The 20,091-nt window shown below is 39.0% G+C and overlaps 1 protein-coding gene and 1 long non-coding RNA gene across 4 annotated transcripts in view; one reads left to right on the forward strand and one right to left on the reverse strand.

Moving 5' to 3' along the window:
* The window catches only part of LOC107317314 (uncharacterized), a 94,182-nt gene that overhangs the window by 16,352 nt on the left and 57,739 nt on the right, over positions 1-20,091 (forward strand). The window lies entirely within an intron of this gene.
* Positions 9,143-14,344, reverse strand: LOC146758955 (uncharacterized). Its single transcript, XM_085511988.1, has one exon. The coding sequence runs from the start codon at positions 12,844-12,846 to the stop codon at positions 11,374-11,376; it is 1,473 nt and encodes a 490-aa protein (XP_085368114.1). The 5' UTR covers positions 12,847-14,344; the 3' UTR covers positions 9,143-11,373.

Raw genomic sequence — 20,091 nt, forward strand, 5'->3', positions numbered from 1 at the left:
ATGTGATTTGCTCCAAATCCTTTATCAAAAATCAATGCCTCTTCCTACTACTTGAGTTTCAGATTGCAGACACGACAGGGATTACTCAGTCAGAAGTATTGGAGCTTGTTCATATACAGAGCTATTTGTTCAGCTTGCTCAGGTGTTCAGGTTGATTCAGTGGTGGTCTTTATTTTTCTCAGCCCTTATGAAGTCTTATGCAATTGTGGAAAATAAAGTGTTGAAAATAGCTCTGTATAATCATGGCTTAATTATTATGGCTGACTGTCAAATCAACAGAGAAATGTTTAATAGGTACAGGTCACCTACTGAGTGAGACTGAGTTTTTTTAAAGCCGTTCTAATTAGTAAGCTGTCAGCTCTTTTCAAGTACAGATCAGGCAATGTTCCTTAACTCGCTCATCCCTTCTGTCTTTTTTTCCCAGCTGTATTTGTACCCTCTGTACCAGTCAGTAGTATTGACACTGGTAGCAACAAGTCACAGCTACTTTACTGATTTTCCCAGGTCTGCAGACTGAACTTTGTCAGAACTTTGTCAGGCTTTTTCTTTCCCTTTTTCTTCCATTCTCTCTTTCCATTTCCCTTATTTTTTTTCCCCTTTTCCTCTTTTCCATTTTCCTTTTCCCGTACGCTTTCGTTATTTTTATTTTCCTTCATTCTCTTTCTCTTCCCTCTTTTTTTTTTTTGTCTTTCCTTTTTTCCTTCCTTCCTCTCTCCCTCTGTCCCTCCTTCTTTCTTTACACTAATTCCTGCTAGATTTCAATTATAGTAGTAATATAAACAGACTTTCACTTTCATCTATACACAAGATTTTAACTTCAACACATTTGTTCTTCAACTTCAGACCTTCTACTGCTTCAGTAATACTGAGATATAATGATAATGATAATGATAGCAAGGAGAGTTAGAGACAGATACTTCAGCAGCTTGCCTATATATGTTATATAGTCACTGAATTTGAGACACATTTTATATTCTTTCACAGCAGACTTCATCTCAATTTTCAACTTAGAACATGATTTGTGTTGAGTTCCTCAGTATAACTAGTAAATGAAACAGTGAATGAGGTGTTTGTGCAGTAAGAGTCAAAATGTTCAGCGTTAGTTTCCAACATAATCAATGTGTTCTTTACACAAGTGTATTATGAGGACAGTTTACTTGTCCCACGTACCTTATAGTGTAAACAGCATGGGATATGTCAAAATGAGAACTGGGATAACTGAAAAAAAGTGTTAGCATGCAATGCAGAAGGATTTTGTACTATGCAATTTGATACAGAACATACATTCCAGTGAAAGGTACATTATTTGTACATTGAACGCACACTGAAAAGTATTAAATAACCATGGAAAAGAAGAGGGGGAGAGTTTCAGACATGAAAGTAAGGAGCTGTTTATTAACCAGCATAAAACAGTGAGTGCAGTCAGAAATCACTGACATTCCTTGACACGTGCCATTGACACACCAAGACATTGCCACTCTGGGATCACAACAGGAATCTTGGAAGAATAAGCTCTCTTCAAGAAGCAGAGTGGGAAGATAATTAATAAAACTACTGGAAGAGCAACCAGTTGGAGGGCAGTATTGCTAAATAAGAACCTCACATTACAAGGTTGTCAGGTTTTGGGGTGTTTTTGTTTTTTTTTTCATGTAAAAAAGTAATACTGATTACAAACTCCTATTTTTAGAGTACAAAGAAATATTCTTGATCCAGATTACGATGGCAAGAATTAAATTAGTTGTAAATATCCTGCAAAGCATCATAAATGATTTGAGATGGATATTGTAGAAGATAAATTAAATACGGAGGTGAAGAGCTGGAGGTCCCAAGTAATTTTGCTAATATTCATGTGCAAAGCTATTTCAGAATCAGTATGTAAGTTGAAAAATAACGATTTTGCATGATGTTTTTAATGGGTTTAGCTGCTGTTTTAGTTGGTTTTTTTTTTATACTGACTCTTTGGTATAAGATCTCAAATACTGGCAGTATTGCAGAAATGTGATGCCTCTGAAATAGGTGCTATATTGATTTGGGAAAAAAAGAATAAAAGCAGAACTATTGAAAGAAATCTTCATTTCTTAGAGATAAGCTTTAATTTTTACTTTCTTTTTTTTTTTCTTTTTTTTCTTCCCCCCCCCCCTCCCCCCCCCCCCCCTCAGAAATCAGAAAGGCTCTAAAATATTTCTGTGAAACTTGGTGGATCTCTGTTTTATTTGCTTGAATTTCCTACTTGCCATGCATACTGCCTCTCAGTTAACAGTGTTAATCTCACTGTTGCGATACTTTGTCTCAAAGTAATGTGATCTAGAAAGCAGCAAAGAAGGTAGTTCATTTAGTAGAAGTGATGGCAGCCCACAAACCTGTACATGTTTTAGGTTAGATTGTTCCACTAAGGAAACATCTAATGTTTTATCAGAAGTATAATAATGCTTACCACTTGTAATAGATATGTCCATGTGTGCAGCTCCATGTACACACAGAAAATGCAGGAAATTAGGCCATATTCAAGCTGTATGTTGTGCTGAAGAAAACTTAGGAAAATTGATAGGATTCTATTATAAAACCTTTTAATGTAAAGCTTGCCTTTATTGTAAACTTAGCTTGCTGGTGATTTACAATACTGAGAGATTGACAGGCAAAATTCCTCATACCTGTGTATGTGTAAAATAGACTGTTCTCAGATCAGCTGGAAATTGGATGTATATTTGCAAGAGGGCACCACTTTAAAATAATATATGCAAATTGTATTAACTTACTCTTTAGGTGAGTTTCACAGCTGTCTCAATCATATCGTAATCCAATGTCAAGTAGGAAAAAAGAACTTCTTTACTTCCATTACGTAAGATTTTGATATGCATTTCATATTCAGTAAGTATTCAGGTAGAAAATTGCTTGTGATGAAGACAGTATTATGCTCAGGAGTGCTTAGAGTATTTTGTATTGACAGTTCACTACAGGAGTTCTCAGACACGTTTTAGCAAAGCTACCACCATGATTCCTTTATATTACAAACTATCAAAAGACTAGGCTACTAAAAATAATACAATTCAAGCATCTCATTTCAGCAGTAGACACAAATGATCTTCTTAGCAGTGTTTAGGAAAGTGATGATGGTGATCTTTCTGCTAAAGCAGAGGCTGGAGGGATATTGTCAGGCTGTCAGATGTAGCATAAGATGAGAGGAAATAGTGTAGATCATGTTTGGGAGTGAAGATGATAGGAAAAGGGAGAGTGCTTTGTAATGTAGAGGCAGTGACATATCAGTACAAACTGTGGTGTGTAATTGGTGGAATATAAGCTTCAAGGCCAAGACTTTAGCAAAGAGATCAGACCAGATAGACTGTAGGCACTTGGAATATTATCTTCTGTTTTGGGCTTCCCACTACAAAAAGGATATTGAGTTGCTTGAGTGTGTGCAGAGAAGAGCAACAAAGCTGGTGAAAGACCAGGAAGAAGGAATTATGAAGAGATTCTGCAGGAATTGGGTTTGTTTAGTTTTGAGAAGGTGAGGTTAAGGGGAGATCTCATCACTTTCTGTGGTTACCTGAAAGGAGGTTGCAGTGAGGAAGGTATCAATCTCTTTTCTCAGATAATGAGAGGTAGGACACATGGTTGTGCCTTCAGGTTTTACCAGGGAACATTTAGACTGGACATCAGGAAGAATTTCTTCATTGAGAGAGTGATCAAGCAATTAGACCAGATTTCCCTGGAAAGTGATGTTGTTGCTATCCCTGAAGGTATTGTGAGACCTGTGGATATGACACTAACAGATGTGGTTTAGTGATAGGACTTGGTTGGTTAGATTGACTGTTGGACTTCATGGTCCTGGATGGTCTTTTCTAGCCTAAATGATTCTGTAATTCTATTAATAGCAATAATAATACAATAGCAAATAATACAGCAATAACATAAGCAATAATATAATAGTAAAAGTGAGACTGAGATTATAATTCCACATATGCTTACAGGTACATGAAGTTAAAGGTATGTAACTCTACTGTTTGCAGTTCAAGGATGAAGCTGAAATATGGTCCAAAAACAGTCATTCTAGGAAATGTAGTATATAACTATGAAAGTCTAGCTTATACGAGTCAAAACAAATTGGTTAACTAATTTGTGTACATGAGAAGGAGGTATCTGGTGAGAGATGATAAAATCTCTTAGATGAAATATAATAAGCAATATATAGAAGATTAAGACAGGTAGATTAAGACTTGAAAAGGTGTGAGGGACAGTGGACTCATCAACTGATGAGTTTATTAGAAGCAGTGATAGGGGAGAAAGAACCCAAGAAAAAAGTATCTGTTCTGGAAAGAATTTACAGCTAAAATTTAATGGAGGAACTAAAGAGTAGAATTCCATGGTCTGTCATGTACTTCAATAATCACAAAGATTAGTTTGTTTCCTAGAAGTGTTACCTAGTAGGTATGGACCAAGACCAACAAGACAATAGTTGTGTCTGCCAGAGACAGACAGGACATGTGTGTCTTTACTACTTCTACCTTTAAATGAAGGTTGATTTGATCAGTTATTCTTTTCTTTCTTTTTTTTTTTTTTAATTACTCATGATGGATTTATAATGGATACTTTGTTAATGCTTTTGCCTTCTTAAAAAACAACAAAAACAAAACAAAACAAAAAAACCCCAATGCTTTTAAAAGCATTTTGATTTAGTACAAGCCAAAGTTAAGCTAAAAAAAGTAGTAACCCCAAATAAGCCAGCTTTAATATTTTAGTGTCTACTACCTTGTGGGATGTTTGATTTGCCATCACTTCATGCTGCACTAGAAAGATCAGCCCATGCTTAACAATAAGCAAGTCTGTAACCCAGAATAGAGACGTGTTTGTTGTTGTTGCTAAGTTTTAAGTATCCTTAGGATGTCTAGTAAGAGGTACTGAAAAGTACAATGCATGCTAAGAGTATTTCAAAGAATACATTAAATATTCTTGTATTTTTAATGAAATATCAAACATTTTTACTGGACTAAATTTTAATAGAAGGCTCCACAGTTGTGAAGAATATATCATTAATCTGTAATCATCTGCTGGTGTGCACTTATTTGTTCAGGAGGCCAGACGCTGTTTGGGTAATTTTCTTGAAACTGAGAAATCAAAGTTATAACCTTGTGCACTATTTAATTTAGTGCAGAGGGGAATTAGAAATAAACTCAGAGCGGAGTGCTTAATCAAATATGACATTCACATAACACGAATCTGTTCCTTAAATGAAACAGTTAAGTAAATGGAAATTTCATAAATAAGAATGTGCCAGTATGTTCTTTCAAATAACTCCGTGGTTCATTCTACTGAGACACAGCTGCTCCTGCCTCTTCTCTCTCTTTTCTCTTGACTATATTAAAGAAAACATGGTAGCTGCAGAGAAGGAAAAAATAGTAACTGTGGTCCTTCTAATGCAAGTGAGCCAACTACTTATTGCCAAGCTTCTTTTCTGGCTCTGCTGGGTTTTACTCTTCTGAGATGTAAGAATAAGACAGATATGATTTTAGAAATCTTAGAATCATAGAATCACCAAGGTTGGAAAAGACCTAAAAGATCATCCAGTCCAACCGTTCACCTATTACCAATAGCTCCCACTAAACCATGTCCCTCAACACAACATCCAGTCATTCCTTGAACACCCCCAGGTTGTTCACTCCACCACCTCCCTTGGCAGTCCATTCCAGATGCAGTGGTTATGGCATTTTTTAGTTCAAACTTCAGTATTTTGATAAAATGCTTGTTTCTATTTTATTGCTAGTAAATAGTAAACTTTTTCATTCTTTATGATTACTTTATACATGAAGTTAACGTTCTTCTGATATGTTGTGCTTTCTGAAAAAGGAGATGATTTTCATCCCTAGTGTGAAACAGAATTGATGGTGAAGACCTCTCAGTAAAAAGGGTAGCTAATGTCAGGAAGTTATTTATCATGCAGCACATTAAATCTTCAGAGAGAATTTCAGACAACAAATCTGTAATTGTTGAAACTGGGATTCAGCCAGGACACAAGGTTAATAAGCTAACTCCTCCAAGGGGTATTTAAGTGCTACTGCTACCATCAGTGCATCTGCTTTGCGTTTTGCCTGAAAGGGGGTCCATAGAAACAACAGAAGTTCCTCAAATGCTGCTGATAACCTTGTTCAGAACTGGGTTGTTAAAGGTAATTCCCTTTCTCAGGAAGCGCCTTGTAAAAGCTTTCAGGAATAACTGTCTTGAATATGCCATCTTTACAAGACCACACTGACTTCTTGACAATATCAGTGTTCTTAATATTTAATTGTGGTTTAACACTTGGTGTAGCATTTCAGAATAAGAGAGCTATGCTTTGTAATCTTTCTTTAGATGACATATTTACACTTCAAAGTTACTTTTCTGAAAGAAGGCGCTGCAGTCATAACTGTGAGTTACCTGCTGCTCTCCTTTCAGTTAGTTTGGTCTGCTGCATCAGGAAATTCTGTGTAATGATGATCTGATTGTTTTAAAACTCACTGAATTTTACTCCGTAAACTGGGTATTTCTTTCATCTTTATGTTAATTTCAAAGCGGACTGTATGGAGGTGGACGGAAACTGAAGTATTACTGCAAAGTGGTATGTGTCATAATCATCATGTTCGAATTGCTTGGATTATTTATGTCTCACTGGGTGGACATAGGACATACAGTCAGAAATAATAGGTAGAGGACTGAAATTTGTATCGAGAAACCAAGAGAGAAACTTAGTAAATTTTCACAGAAGACGTTGAAGTGATCATAGAGCTGCTGCTTCTTTATTCCAATTTTCTGCCCTATCTGTTATAAAAGTTTAACTGTTTTTTGTCACTAGTCTGATAAACATTCCCTAGAATGAACTATGAGGACAAATGCTATCATTAGAAAGAGTGATTAAGGAACATATGCCACTTTTGTTCCAAATTCCAGCTGTTAAAATATCTGTGAAGTAGATTAACTGGAAGGTCTGAACATGGTCATAGGTCTGTTTTTTTCCATGACCACAGTTTCTGTGGGGCTAAATCTAAACGACTTGTTAATCTCTTACCTGGTAAAAATGATGCCTGTTGCAGAATTCCACACTGCAGTTGCTGCTGTGAGATCCAAGGCAGCAGTATATTTCTGGAAAGACCTTGGACTGATAGCTCGTAAGCTAAGTTTTCCTCTGTACAATTTTCATGGCAAGTCTGGGTTGAGGAACACTGGGCAGGAGTTGTGGAGTTAAGCAGATTTAATTCCTTTGTTGAATTCAGTTACTCAGAATTCAGATGAGAAGTTCCAAGTGGTAACATATTGGCATAGTTCTGCTCACTTTGGTGATACTAATTTACACCTGCTGTCTGTTTACCGCTGTAACATTCAGAGGAAAAAACAAAAATCCTTCATTATATGTTAAGCAGTTTTTCTATAAATAGTGAAATATGGAAACAGATTAAGGTATATATTCTGAAAACCTTCCTCAAGTAGTACAGTATTCCTTTAAGAGACCTGTGCGTTTTCAGAAAGCAGAACAACAGCATTAAGAAGTCAGACATCTCTATCACTAAGGAACCATTTGCCTTTTGTGTCACACCTTAAACTCCTTTGCCTTAGGTTTAAAGAGCCTGGCAATCACATGATTGTGCTCCCCAAAGTGGCAATGGCTTGCCAAGTTGACAGTAAAATCTAATTGTGTTTCCTTAAGTACTGTAAGGATTTATCCAAATAGAAATAACAAATTGCAGTATTACCCTGGAGTTTCGGAGTTGTCTTTGGGACCCACATGTTTAGAATAGCTGAGGTTTCGGCATTTGTTGCTGAAATCTGTGCAGAAGTGTGTGGTTACGTGTGTATCTAGTATTTCAGTGTAGACACAGGCCTGAAAGTTTTATATTGTCATTTCTGATATTTGGTAGATTCATAAAAGTCAATGAAGAGTGGGGAAAAAAAGTTAATTTGCTAGTCAGTCCATCCATTCTAGGTGAAGGCATTGGCAATGTTTGCTATTGCAAAACGATACAAAGTGACAGCAAAATTTTAGGAGTGAAGTAATCAGCCCAAGAAATGACAGCTCTCAGGATCATACAGTTTTAGGCGCATTATTAGATGAGATGAGTGTTGAAGTCGGGTAGTGAGTTCTGTTATAATTTTCCTGTCCCGTGAGACACACAGAGCACACACCCAAGTAGTGCCCTGAGCATCTGGGTCAGTTAAAACCCACACCTTAGACAAGGAACAAAGGCATTTGAATCAGACCACATCTCCAGTCTCCTCAAAGAGAGAGATTTTTACAGTCTTCTGTGAAGACAGTTACTTTGTTATGAAGTAAGTGAAGAAGACTCCACAAGTTTGTATCTTACTAAGATACAGTTTGCTTTAAAACTAAAACTAGTTTGTGCGATCTTTACTGCCTTCTTTCTCCTGGGTATGCAGAACAGAATACTGCCTGATCATGTGAGTCTGAGTGTTCCCTGATGGATTGATAACACTGCTTCGATTGAATTGAAACATTTGTCTACCCCTCGTGAATAATTTGAGAAATAAAATGTTTTTTATTTTAAATTATCTGGGTTAAATAACATTTTTATTTTATCATGGTTTTTTCAGGTTGTGATGTAATAATCATTCACTTTTAGGAGTTAGACTTTTTAACAGAGCTTAGGCAAAAAAAAATATGTGAGTAAATGGATTGTAAATGGATTGTGTAGATACCAGCAACTCATTTTGAATCATTTATGTATTTATTTTTAGAAGAGGAAAAGGCATAAGAATTATCTCAAAGAACTGCCTGTATAAATGACTGAGAGACAACAACAAGCTGAAGGATGGAAGGGGACACAGTTCCTACTTTTCAGAAAGCAAATGACGAGAGGTTTGATAACTGCTTACAGCCACAAGGAAAGTTCATGCTTACTCTGAGCCTTACAGGTCTTAGGACAACCGAGACATTAACATTAGAAGATAAAATCTGACATGTAGCAAAGAGTCAGAAGGCTTCTGAGGGAAGGGATACAACTACACCCCCATGTTATGTTTTAAAATCTCTTTCATTCTGTGACCACTCATTTGGTTGTTAGTTCCTGGTTGGGCAGTGTCTCGCTCCAATTTGTAGGAGGGAGGCAAGGTTCTTTGATATGTGTATACCCGGCGTGAGATTAAGAAGCAACGGTTCAAATGTTGGTCCAACCAGTTTATTAAAGACCTAGGTGTTTTTTTAGGGAGACGGGGAAGGGAAGGTAGGCGATAGGGAAAGTAGGAAATGTAAGCAAGGAGTCTTTGCAGATAGCAAAAGAGATATAGTCATCACCGTGGATCCAGCGAGGTACACAGTAGGTCCGATGATCTCAGGAACTCGTCTGATCACCGCGGGGGGTGGGAGACAGCCAGGGAGCTCCGCAGCAAGCCGGTCCCGGGGGTTCTTCCGACGAAGTTTCCCCCTCAGGGAATTCTCCGTCAAAGGTGTCTTTGGGAGTTTGTCTCCAAAGTCCCCAGTTTAGCGAGGGCCTTTTATCCCCCATTTCGGTGGGAATTTTTCCTCTTCGAAGTCTGAGAATTGCAGCTCAGCATTTTTGGGGGAAATACCAAACTTCCAAACAAACAGGCAAAACACTTCTCGAAAGATGATTTACAACCAGCTTTTGTGACATTCCTGGCCACAGATGGGCCAGCAAGGAAGGAAGAGGGGGGTCTCCGTTGCCGGACACAAGCGTTAATCGCCTTCTGCAGTGGTCCACTCCTTCGAGCACCACCCCTGAGAAAGAGTGCTCATCCGGCTTCTGCTTATCTTTGCAATCATAAGCAGAGGTACTGTGACACAACAACACCCACCATTCACCCTCCTAGATAGTTAGCAGTCGCCAGTCTTATCATCAGAAAGGCCTCATGAAGCAAGCTTTGAGACAACAAAAGAAAACCAGTTCTGTCTTTCACACCACCCCGTGGCTCAAAGGTTGCTTGAAACTGATGCGCAAATGACCATTCACGGTGGTGAGGAAAGAAAAAAAAAAAAAAAAAAGTAAGCATAAGGAAAAAGAGGGATGGGTGATATGGGGGAATTAAATGTTAACATAATCATCATTCAATCAAAACCTTGATTGATAACACATTAAACATAAGGTTACTCGTAAGGTCATAATTACATTCAGTATACAGGCATGTATTTTAGCAAACCACCAAAGAAACCACTATATCAGATCTCTTTAAAATAGAAATTAACACCCTTAATACCATATAACTTTCCTTTAGCAATCCATGCTTATATATACCATAAACATTTAACAATCACAAAGACAGTTACAATAACTAATAGTATCAAATAAACAAGTAAAACAAATAAATAGGGGTATTTGTGTCAGCTGCTTTCCACTTGAGCATTTCCAAAGCAGTTCAATTGCTGAGAGATATAAATGCTAGTTTGGGAAGTTAAAATACTGTTATAGACTACTGAACTTTTCACAGGACAGTGTGTGTGTAGGATACCCCATAGTATAAACCATAAGAGGGATAATTCCAGAAACATACACATCTCTTCAACAACCATGTTTTGTATGGAACTCCTGGACTGATGTGACACTGAAAAACATCAGTGCAAAGTGCTTTATAGTAGATTTGTTTTTTGTGACCACATCTAACAGATATTAGATGGGTTCCTTGGCTCATTTCCCAATTTGTCAGGAATTTGGAAACACTATGGAGGAGTTACATGCAAACCATAATCAGTTTGACAAAAAAGGGGTAAAAGAAGGGATCAGAAGGAATGGTTATCACTGTGCAGAAAGTACCAGAAATCCAGAATGACCTGGAAAAACTCTGAACCAAACTGTGAAGTTTTAAGAGATCCAAGGACTGATATCAATCACAACCCACAACAACAAACAAAAGCATAATACTATTGCAACCAAAATATGTAATAAGAGAGGTAAATTCAGAATTCTAGCACAATCACATCTTCAACTTTTCTGTCACAAAACACAAATGGTTAAAGTCAGCTATCAGTCATTCTGTTCAGTGAAGGTCCCACGGGGATCTTCTGTAAAATAAAACAAAACAACAACTTGCCCTTTTGGGGCTTTGTTAATACAATTAAAAAAAAAAATGAGAGAACAATCCATCGAGGAGTATATTTTACATTCCTTTTTCGGGGTGTCCTTAGCCTTCTAAGGATATTTTTTAAGGGATTTCATTAAGGTAAGGGAAACGCCTCATGTTAGCTGAGTCAGTCCACACAAGCTGGCCAGAGAGATAAGTGTTTCCCTAGCTTATCAGCAACTGGATCGTGACTCACAGGGGCAATTGGCAGGAGTGGGGAGGCACTGGGACAGAAGGTGTTAACAAACATCCACCCTTCACTGCCTTCCCCCCCCCCCCCCCCCCCCTCCCACTCATCTGGGGGAGGGGGAGAAAGCATCAGCTTTCCTTGAGCTTTTGTTCTGGCCACAAGTTAACTAATTTCTCTAACCGGACTGTGGGTAATCCATTCATCAGGTCTCGTGGAACACCCTTTTGCCAGCCCAGTGTCCAGAGACGATTACGTTTATGATCAATATTTCGCCTACCTGTTCTTACTGGCAATGAGACCCTTCCAGTTCCACAGAGTTTTGGGCTAGGTGGCCTAGGAGCAAGGATGGTTGCTGCAAGCCTTACTTCCTCTGGCTCAGATATACTGGAAGAAGCCACAGGCCCATATTTCCTTTCATAATTAATCAACTCTTGGGCAACCTCCCCCCATGTCCATACTTTATATCCCGACTGCAAATGGCCTGAGGTGCCAGTTCCTTCTAATGCTGCTAGGGTTCTTTCTCCCTGAGGCATAGCTTGTATCTTTCCTTGTAGTTGTATACCTATAGGTTTCAGTGATTCTGGAAGCCCCCTGATTAAAGGAGTCATCCTTTCAGGATCCACAGGCATCATCATAGGTGATCCATGATGTGTCTGCAGCTTTCTATCATACATCATTTGCAGACAAGCAGCTTTTTGAACACTTTCAACCAATTGATCGACTGTCCCATTAATAGCAAGAGGGTCTCCCCTTTCTAAAGGGTTAAGACCACCTGCCCAATAGGCAGCCCTTTGTGTTAGGGACCAAGGAGCACGGTTGTTACCAGTAGTTAAAAATACTCCAGGCCCCCAATAACCTTCAGCTTCCTTTTCAGTTAACAGTATTTGGTCTCCACCAGTGACACTAACCCTCCACACATATTCCGTCTCTGACTCCTTTGGAGAGCGGCTAAAATCCTTTTTCAGTTTTGCTAATTCAGTGGCAGAAAAAGGAATTTCTTTAACGTTCATTTGAGGATCCAGATCCTCACTGTTATCAAATGTATATTCAGTTTTTATCAAAGGACGCAATTGGGCTGGCGAGTCCTCTAATCTGCCAAGCCCTTCCTTTATTCCTTGTAGTTCCTTCTGAGGAAAAGTTTTTTCTTGAGGCAAATTATGGACAGCAGTATTGCTAGTATTCTTATATGTTAATAGTTCCTTAAAAGCCATTTGCAACAAAACTGTATTATGTTGCTCTCTTTGTAATTGTTCCTCAAGGTTCACTATTTGATTTTGCAGAATTTTTACCAATTCTTGCATTACTTTAACTGATTCCTGCAATGCTTGTATGGTTTGGGTTTCTGCCGAATGCTTTTCATCTCGGAACTCCACGGCAGCTTTTAAAGCAGCACCGAGTACCGCACAAATAAACGATTTTCCTTTCCCGGCTCGAGTATGAGCCTCATATTGTAAAACACGAATGCGGTCGGAAACACTCTGCAAGTTATACCAGTTTTGTCGTGCCCAATCCACCCCTGATAAAGAGGGCCGAGCACCATGCTTTTCTAAAAGGTCAAATAGCACATTTTCACTTTTCATAGTGGCAATAATTTCACTCATTTCTCAATACCCTAAAAGATACACACTAAGGGAAGAAAAGGTACACTTAACTCCTTACCCTTCCCCAGGGAGACACGCACCTATCAAACAAATGCAAATGCTACAATCATTCCTCCCTTTCACAAAAGACAAAGAAGCCCAATCAACACTTACAAAGAAAGTGTAAACACCTAAATCGCTCCTGGCTACCCTGTCAGGCCAGGAAAACTTCAAGCTTAAAGCCACACAAGTTTCAAAACACTTCTAGGTTTCTCAGAAAGGAATAAACTTCTTGGAGAAGCACAAACGTCAAAAAATTACTTCCTCACTTCCCCAAGAGGCGCACACACAAAACTTTCAAATTCCAAAATACGTTACAAGTTACTTAAACCACAAAAATGCGAAATAGTCTTCCCGAGGAGGCACACACGTATAAAACAAGAGCAAATAGTCAAAATTAATTCATACGTCCCCGAGAGGTAAACACATAAGCAGTAAAGTTTCAGAATATGGAGCGGTCTTCCTGGAGAGGTGCTCACATCTAAGTTACCAAAATTATCGGTCCTTGCAACTCCAGGGGGTACATACAGAAAAATTTTGGAGTTTTGGGAAGGACAACACTCTCACGGCGGGCATCCTGCCGACTACGCCAATAAAAATGTCTCGCTCCAATTTGTAGGAGGGAGGCAAGGTTCTTTGATATGTGTATACCCGGCGTGAGATTAAGAAGCAACGGTTCAAATGTTGGTCCAACCAGTTTATTAAAGACCTAGGTGTTTTTTTAGGGAGACGGGGAAGGGAAGGTAGGCGATAGGGAAAGTAGGAAATGTAAGCAAGGAGTCTTTGCAGATAGCAAAAGAGATATAGTCATCACCGTGGATCCAGCGAGGTACACAGTAGGTCCGATGATCTCAGGAACTCGTCTGATCACCGCGGGGGGTGGGAGACAGCCAGGGAGCTCCGCAGCAAGCCGGTCCCGGGGGTTCTTCCGACGAAGTTTCCCCCTCAGGGAATTCTCCGTCAAAGGTGTCTTTGGGAGTTTGTCTCCAAAGTCCCCAGTTTAGCGAGGGCCTTTTATCCCCCATTTCGGTGGGAATTTTTCCTCTTCGAAGTCTGAGAATTGCAGCTCAGCATTTTTGGGGGAAATACCAAACTTCCAAACAAACAGGCAAAACACTTCTCGAAAGATGATTTACAACCAGCTTTTGTGACATTCCTGGCCACAGATGGGCCAGCAAGGAAGGAAGAGGGGGGTCTCCGTTGCCGGACACAAGCGTTATCGCCTTCTGCAGTGGTCCACTCCTTCGAGCACCACCCCTGAGAAAGAGTGCTCATCCGGCTTCTGCTTATCTTTGCAATCATAAGCAGAGGTACTGTGACACAACAACACCCACCATTCACCCTCCTAGATAGTTAGCAGTCGCCAGTCTTATCATCAGAAAGGCCTCATGAAGCAAGCTTTGAGACAACAAAAGAAAACCAGTTCTGTCTTTCACAGGCAGATTTAGCGATCAGAGTCCAATTCATCACTTTTCAGTGTATTGCACGCTACACAAAACATGACTTCTACCCAAGTGGGACACTGACAGCTGTGTTGGGGGTCTTGAAACAGGAATGGAAATTCAGAGAGAGGAAACAGTGGAGGGAACAGATACTTAGGTGCAAAAGGAAGAACAATAGACCAGAGTTATGGAGAAAAAAACACAAATGAAGAGATGGGACACAATAAAAAGTATCTGAAAAAAAACACTAAGATAAAGGAAGGATTTGTATTGAGCAAAACCTGTGTCCTTAACAAGTCTGGAGATGTCACACAAGGGTATTTAATGTAAATTGAATGGTACTGATAGGAAAAATTCAAATAGAAAATGTTGGTAATGTAAAACCAATTCTCTGGCAAAAATTCTGAATTCACAGGCATCTGTATACTACTGCAATATTTACTATTCTGATTCTACTCTGATCTTAACTATTCCAAGTGCATCCTGGTCTGTATCAGAAAAGGAATGATGGTAGGACAAGGGGGATTGTCCCACTCTACTCTTCCCTTGTTAAGACCAATCTGAAGCACTGCATGGTGGTCTGGGGCCTCCAGTACAGGAAGGACTTGGAGCTCTTGGAGAGGGTCCAGAGAAGGGCCACAAAGATGATCAGAGGGCTGGAGCAGCTCTCCTGTGAGGAAGGGTTGAGGGAAGTGGGCTTGGAGAAAGAGGAGGCTGTGGGGTGACATCATTGCAACCTTCTAGCACTTGTAGGGAGCGTATAAGGATGTAGTGACTTTTTACAAGATCTAATAGTGATAGGACAAGGGGGAATAGATTTTAACTAAAAGAGGGAATATTTAGGTTAGATGTTAGGAAATCCTTTAGTCATAGGGCTGTGAAGCCCTGGCAAAGACTGCCCAGAGAGCTGTGGGTGCCCCATCCCTGCAGGTTGGATGGACCCCTGGGCAGCCTGAGCCCCACAGCAGGGGCTTAGTGCCCAATGACCTTTAAGGTCTCTTCCAACTCAAACCATTCTGCAATTCATTGTATCTACAGTCTTGTGATTTACATTCTTCACCCTTTGATTTTGCCTTATAGACATTTGTCAAATAATGCAAAAAAAAAAGATGCACCGTCAGCAGACTCATTCAGATTTCCTAAAAAGCTAGTGTTCTCTAGAATCTTTATGCATTTTTATTATTGAGAGATGATCACTAGCTTTTAGGTGATCTCAGAGATCATTTTCATGGATAACAGAGCAGTATTCATTCCTTCCTCATGCAACTTCCTAAATTCTAAGAGGTTTTAGTCTTTCTCTTGAATTTTTGCCAATTCCAAATCAATGAATTTTCATAGGAAATTACGTAAAAGTCAAGAATAAATAACACTTCTACATAAGTCCTTAATAGAGTGGACAGAAGAAGGTCATAAAGTGGTCTTCAGACAGACCAGAAGACAAAACATTCCCACTGGAAGTAGCAGTGCAATTGGAATAATGAAATTGGAAGGAAATGCAGCCTGTGGGGGGCCCACAGTGCAATTCAGGAAGAACTGTATCGCATTTGAGGGACTCCACATGAGAATCACATGAGGATGAAGGAGTGGCAGAGGGAAAACCTTGCAGACTAACTGCTTCAATTCCCCTCTCATTGGCACTAACCAGAGAGGACAAGAAGGAATCCAGAATAAAGGACTGAAGTTAAAACTGGAGAACAAGGGAAGAGGAAAGGTGATTTTTATTTTTTTGTGTATTTTTTCCCCTCTCGATTCAGCTCTATTTTTAGCTGTCAATAAATTAAATGTACCTTTCCTAATTTGAGTCTATTTTGCCTATAACAGCAATTTGTAAGTGGTCCCCCTTAACTCCATGAGTTCTTCATATTTTCTCCCTGCTGTTTTTGCTGAGCTGGGGGGACTGAGAGAACAGCATGGTGAACACCAGGCAGCCAGTCAAGGTCAACAGTTCTGCAGCAACTCAGAGATAATGGAGTTAGTCTTAATTCACAATAATGAGTTTGGCAGAAATAATCTACATCAGCCTTTTTGGCACTTAAATTTTGCATCTTTTCATTCTATTTCTGTAATATCTCACTGAAAATATTTTTGTGTAGAGCAACATAATGTTGCTGATATTTAGACAATTTGTGCCCATTGCCTCTTGTCCTGGCAGCAGGCAGGAGGAGAGAGCCTGTTTCTGTCTCTTTTGCACCCTCCCCACACGTATTTCTACATATTGATAAGAGCCCTGACCCTCCTCCAGGCTGAACAGTAACAGCTCCCTCAGACATTCTGCACAGGAGATGTGCTCCAGTCTTTCATCAACTTGGTGGGCCTCTGTTGGACTCTTTCCAGTATTTCCTTGTCTCTCATGTACTGAGGGGTCCAGAACTGAATACAGTTCTCCAGGTGTGGCTTCACCAACTCTGAGCAGACTGCAAGGACCAACTTTCTTCTGACTTGTTTGACAATGCTTTGCCTAGTGAAAGCAGGAATACCATTAGCCTCTCTAAATCCAGTGTGGTGTTCAAAAAGTGGCATTCCTTTATTCCATATATGTGTACTGGGCAATTTGACAAGCAAACCCACTCTGCAAGCACACTCTTTCAGAGTTCTGGTTCTCCATTTGAACTGTTAAGACATACATATGCAACACATTGGCATACATATTTGTTCTTTTACAAGGACTCACAAATATGTGCTGTTGTCTCTTTGGACAAGGGTGTCTTGTATGGTTGAGTGCCCACCTAATTCTAAAAAATAATCCCTATTTTTCAAGTAATTGGGCCTTCTGTTTCCTCTGGAAACACAAATTATCTTTCCCACCCTAATCCTTGTCTGCTGAATGACTCTGTTTTCCTCCCAGTTTAACTTTTCTTATTTCCACAAATATAGTACTAGGAAAAAATAGGGGTTTTTATAGACTTTGTCTGAAGAAACCTTTCCTTCTATTCAGTAGCTGTGTGAAGTATTACTGTGATGTTCATAATGTATAAAAGTTTTCTGATAAGTGTATTTTTTATGAATAGCTAAATGTGGTTGATGTACATTGCATCAGCCTCCTTGAACAATAAGGAATTCTCCACTTCAAAGATATTATTACTTTTTCTGCCGCCACCCATTTCTATTTCTTTCCTACTCAGTCTATTCAAGACATTCTTCATATCAGTGAGTGAGTTACATTCACAGTATGAACAAATTAGGATATAAAAAGTGCCATATAGTATTTTTATTTGATAGGGTTTGTATAGGAACAATTGAGTTTTTTCTTTAAAATCACTTGTGTAGCCATTTAATAACAATGCCAGATTGATGTTTTTCCAACTCTTGGTTTGGCTGTTGTTCTGTTGAAGGCATTTGTTTGTGTCTCTGTGAGAATGCAGATTACAGGCAAAGATGTTAAAAAAACGTGCCAAGTTGAAGCATTTGATTCTCAAAATGTAAAGGTGATCAGAGAATTAAGAGCTGAAATCCTCTCTTGTGACTCAGTTGTCCCTGAATTGAGCACATATTTCATGTCATGACAAGTATGTAGATGACAGGGAACAATACAACATACAAATATGGCTTCTGTAAAAGGCTTATCAGGACCCTATGTGTAATGTTTCAGAGGTCTAAGAGCTGTAAGCTCTTAGGAAAGCTTATCTTTGCACATATATATAATGTGGGTGTAAATATGTGCTCCTTCTGAAACAAGGAGTTTGTGGTACATGTATAAAGACATCAGAAAAAAAGAAGACAGTAAACTTGAAGTACGTTCCCTGAAGGAAGATTCTTTGTGAAAACGCAATTTCCTTTATTGTTTTTAAGGTGCTGAAATTTAAGATGTAATAAAACATGAATACCAATTTGGAAACATTAGTTGCTCCTGGCAACCTTGAGAATGCATTATGCTTTATTTTTCCTCTCCATCACCTCTGCAAAAACAGAGAGAGAGAGCAAGTAACAGCACATGCTCACCGGAGCGATGTACGCATCTGACCTCCTTTTCCCCTTCTCAGTAACAATAAATTATCATTAAAATTATGGTGGTAGGTATGACACCATTATGCAGCGCATCACGAATCACTAAGAAGTTCACCCTTGTGCCACCTTTTGGCATTATAAAGCAGTCTGTCTTAGCCCCAGGCCAGCCGAGTGCATTTCCCAAAGGACAGTTTTGTTTGCATTTTGAAAGCCTTGTATAAAGTTTACCAAGTTAATAAAACATTTTTTTTTTTAAACGTGAATCAGCATCAGTTTAAAGAAAATAATGATTTCTTCCTGGCAGGGATGTTCAATTTTTAATGGTACGTGAAAAGTTTATTTTGCTTTGCTTTTCATTTCCCCATTTTTGCCCTTGCCTTCCTCTCACCTGCACAGCTGCCACAGCTGAAGTCAACACAGTGAACAGCTATTTAAAGACAAACAAACCTTATGGAAATTCTGCCTAATATTTTGCTGTACTTCATCATACTTTAATTACACCTTGCTGTGGACATTTATGAAATAACATTACGTGTTTACACAAATTATGGGGAGCACAATCCTGTTAAAATTCATTTCCTGGAATTTTCTATGAGCTGCTAACCTGAAAGTACATCTGTATTATGTGGAATGCTACAATTTGTCCATACCTTTTGCTTCTAAGCTTTATAAACACTATTCTAACTTGTTTTTAAACACATACTAAATGTGCTGAATTATTATTTCTCTGTGAACAAATGTTTGAAAAAATAAAAATTAAATCATTTTTTTACTGTTGATTCGCATACAGGGGCATAAATATTGATAACGTGTCAGGGAATGAGCTACAGAATATATAGATATCTCTGAAGTAGAAGCTAGAAATGGAACAGTAGTTTAAAATTATTACAGTTTGGACCTTTGTCAAAGACACAGGAGGACACAAGGAGGAATAGGTGATCCCGATTTGAGGTAGGAAGGGAAACAACTCTCTTGAAATTAACACATTCAGTTGTGATTAATTGTATGCATGGAGGAAGGAGATTCAGGCTCTGAGTGGGCAGCAAGGTGTTTTGTTTCCAAGGATATCTCCTTAATGGTTTTCAACATAAAAGACAAATGCAGAAGACCAGGAAGGTAGCTAATTAAGCACAAACAAACTCTGGCAAGCTATAGGTAAGAGACACAATGAAGACTGGAGTCCTCAGGTCTCTGATGGATGGGCCAGGAATGAGCTGCTTAAGCACAGTGCAGCACTTCAGCCAGAACTTGATAAATGATCAAGAAAGAAGGGAGACAACCTAAATGTAAATCTTAAAGGAGAAAGAAGCTGAAGGGATGTTTTTAACGGGCATTAATGGTGGGAAGCTGCAAAACAACTTAAGGAGAAAGGCCGAAGGTGCGGAAAGTGAGGGAGGAGACATCTTTACAACTTTTACTGATAAATTTAGCAGATTTGAAGAGCTTGGAGTCTTAAAACTGTAGCTTACAAATAGTTATGTAGACAAAGTGTCTGACTCTTAAAAAAAACTGCAATTTACACAGGAGGAAAAATGCTGCAGTATCAAAGGAAAGCTGTTCCCTGTTCTTCCTTTAGCTAATTTCCTGATCTGTTCACTGTTCTCATTGCACTGCCTTGGGAAAAAGTGGCAGGGCAATCTGAGATGCTGGCCTGTTAAACTGCTTGCCTTCCATTCTTTTACTTTGCAGCAGTTTCCATAAAAATTAAGCAGTTTAAAGTCAATAGAATATGAGTCTAATGCAACTAATCATCTGAATTTTATTCATACTATTACTTTTAGTGCCTGCTAAAAGATGGACTGCTCTTATCATCTTGAGC

This window comes from Coturnix japonica, chromosome 11 (assembly GCF_054131305.1).
Source record: "Coturnix japonica strain WE chromosome 11, WE-NBRP24, whole genome shotgun sequence".
Taxonomy (NCBI): domain Eukaryota; kingdom Metazoa; phylum Chordata; class Aves; order Galliformes; family Phasianidae; genus Coturnix; species Coturnix japonica.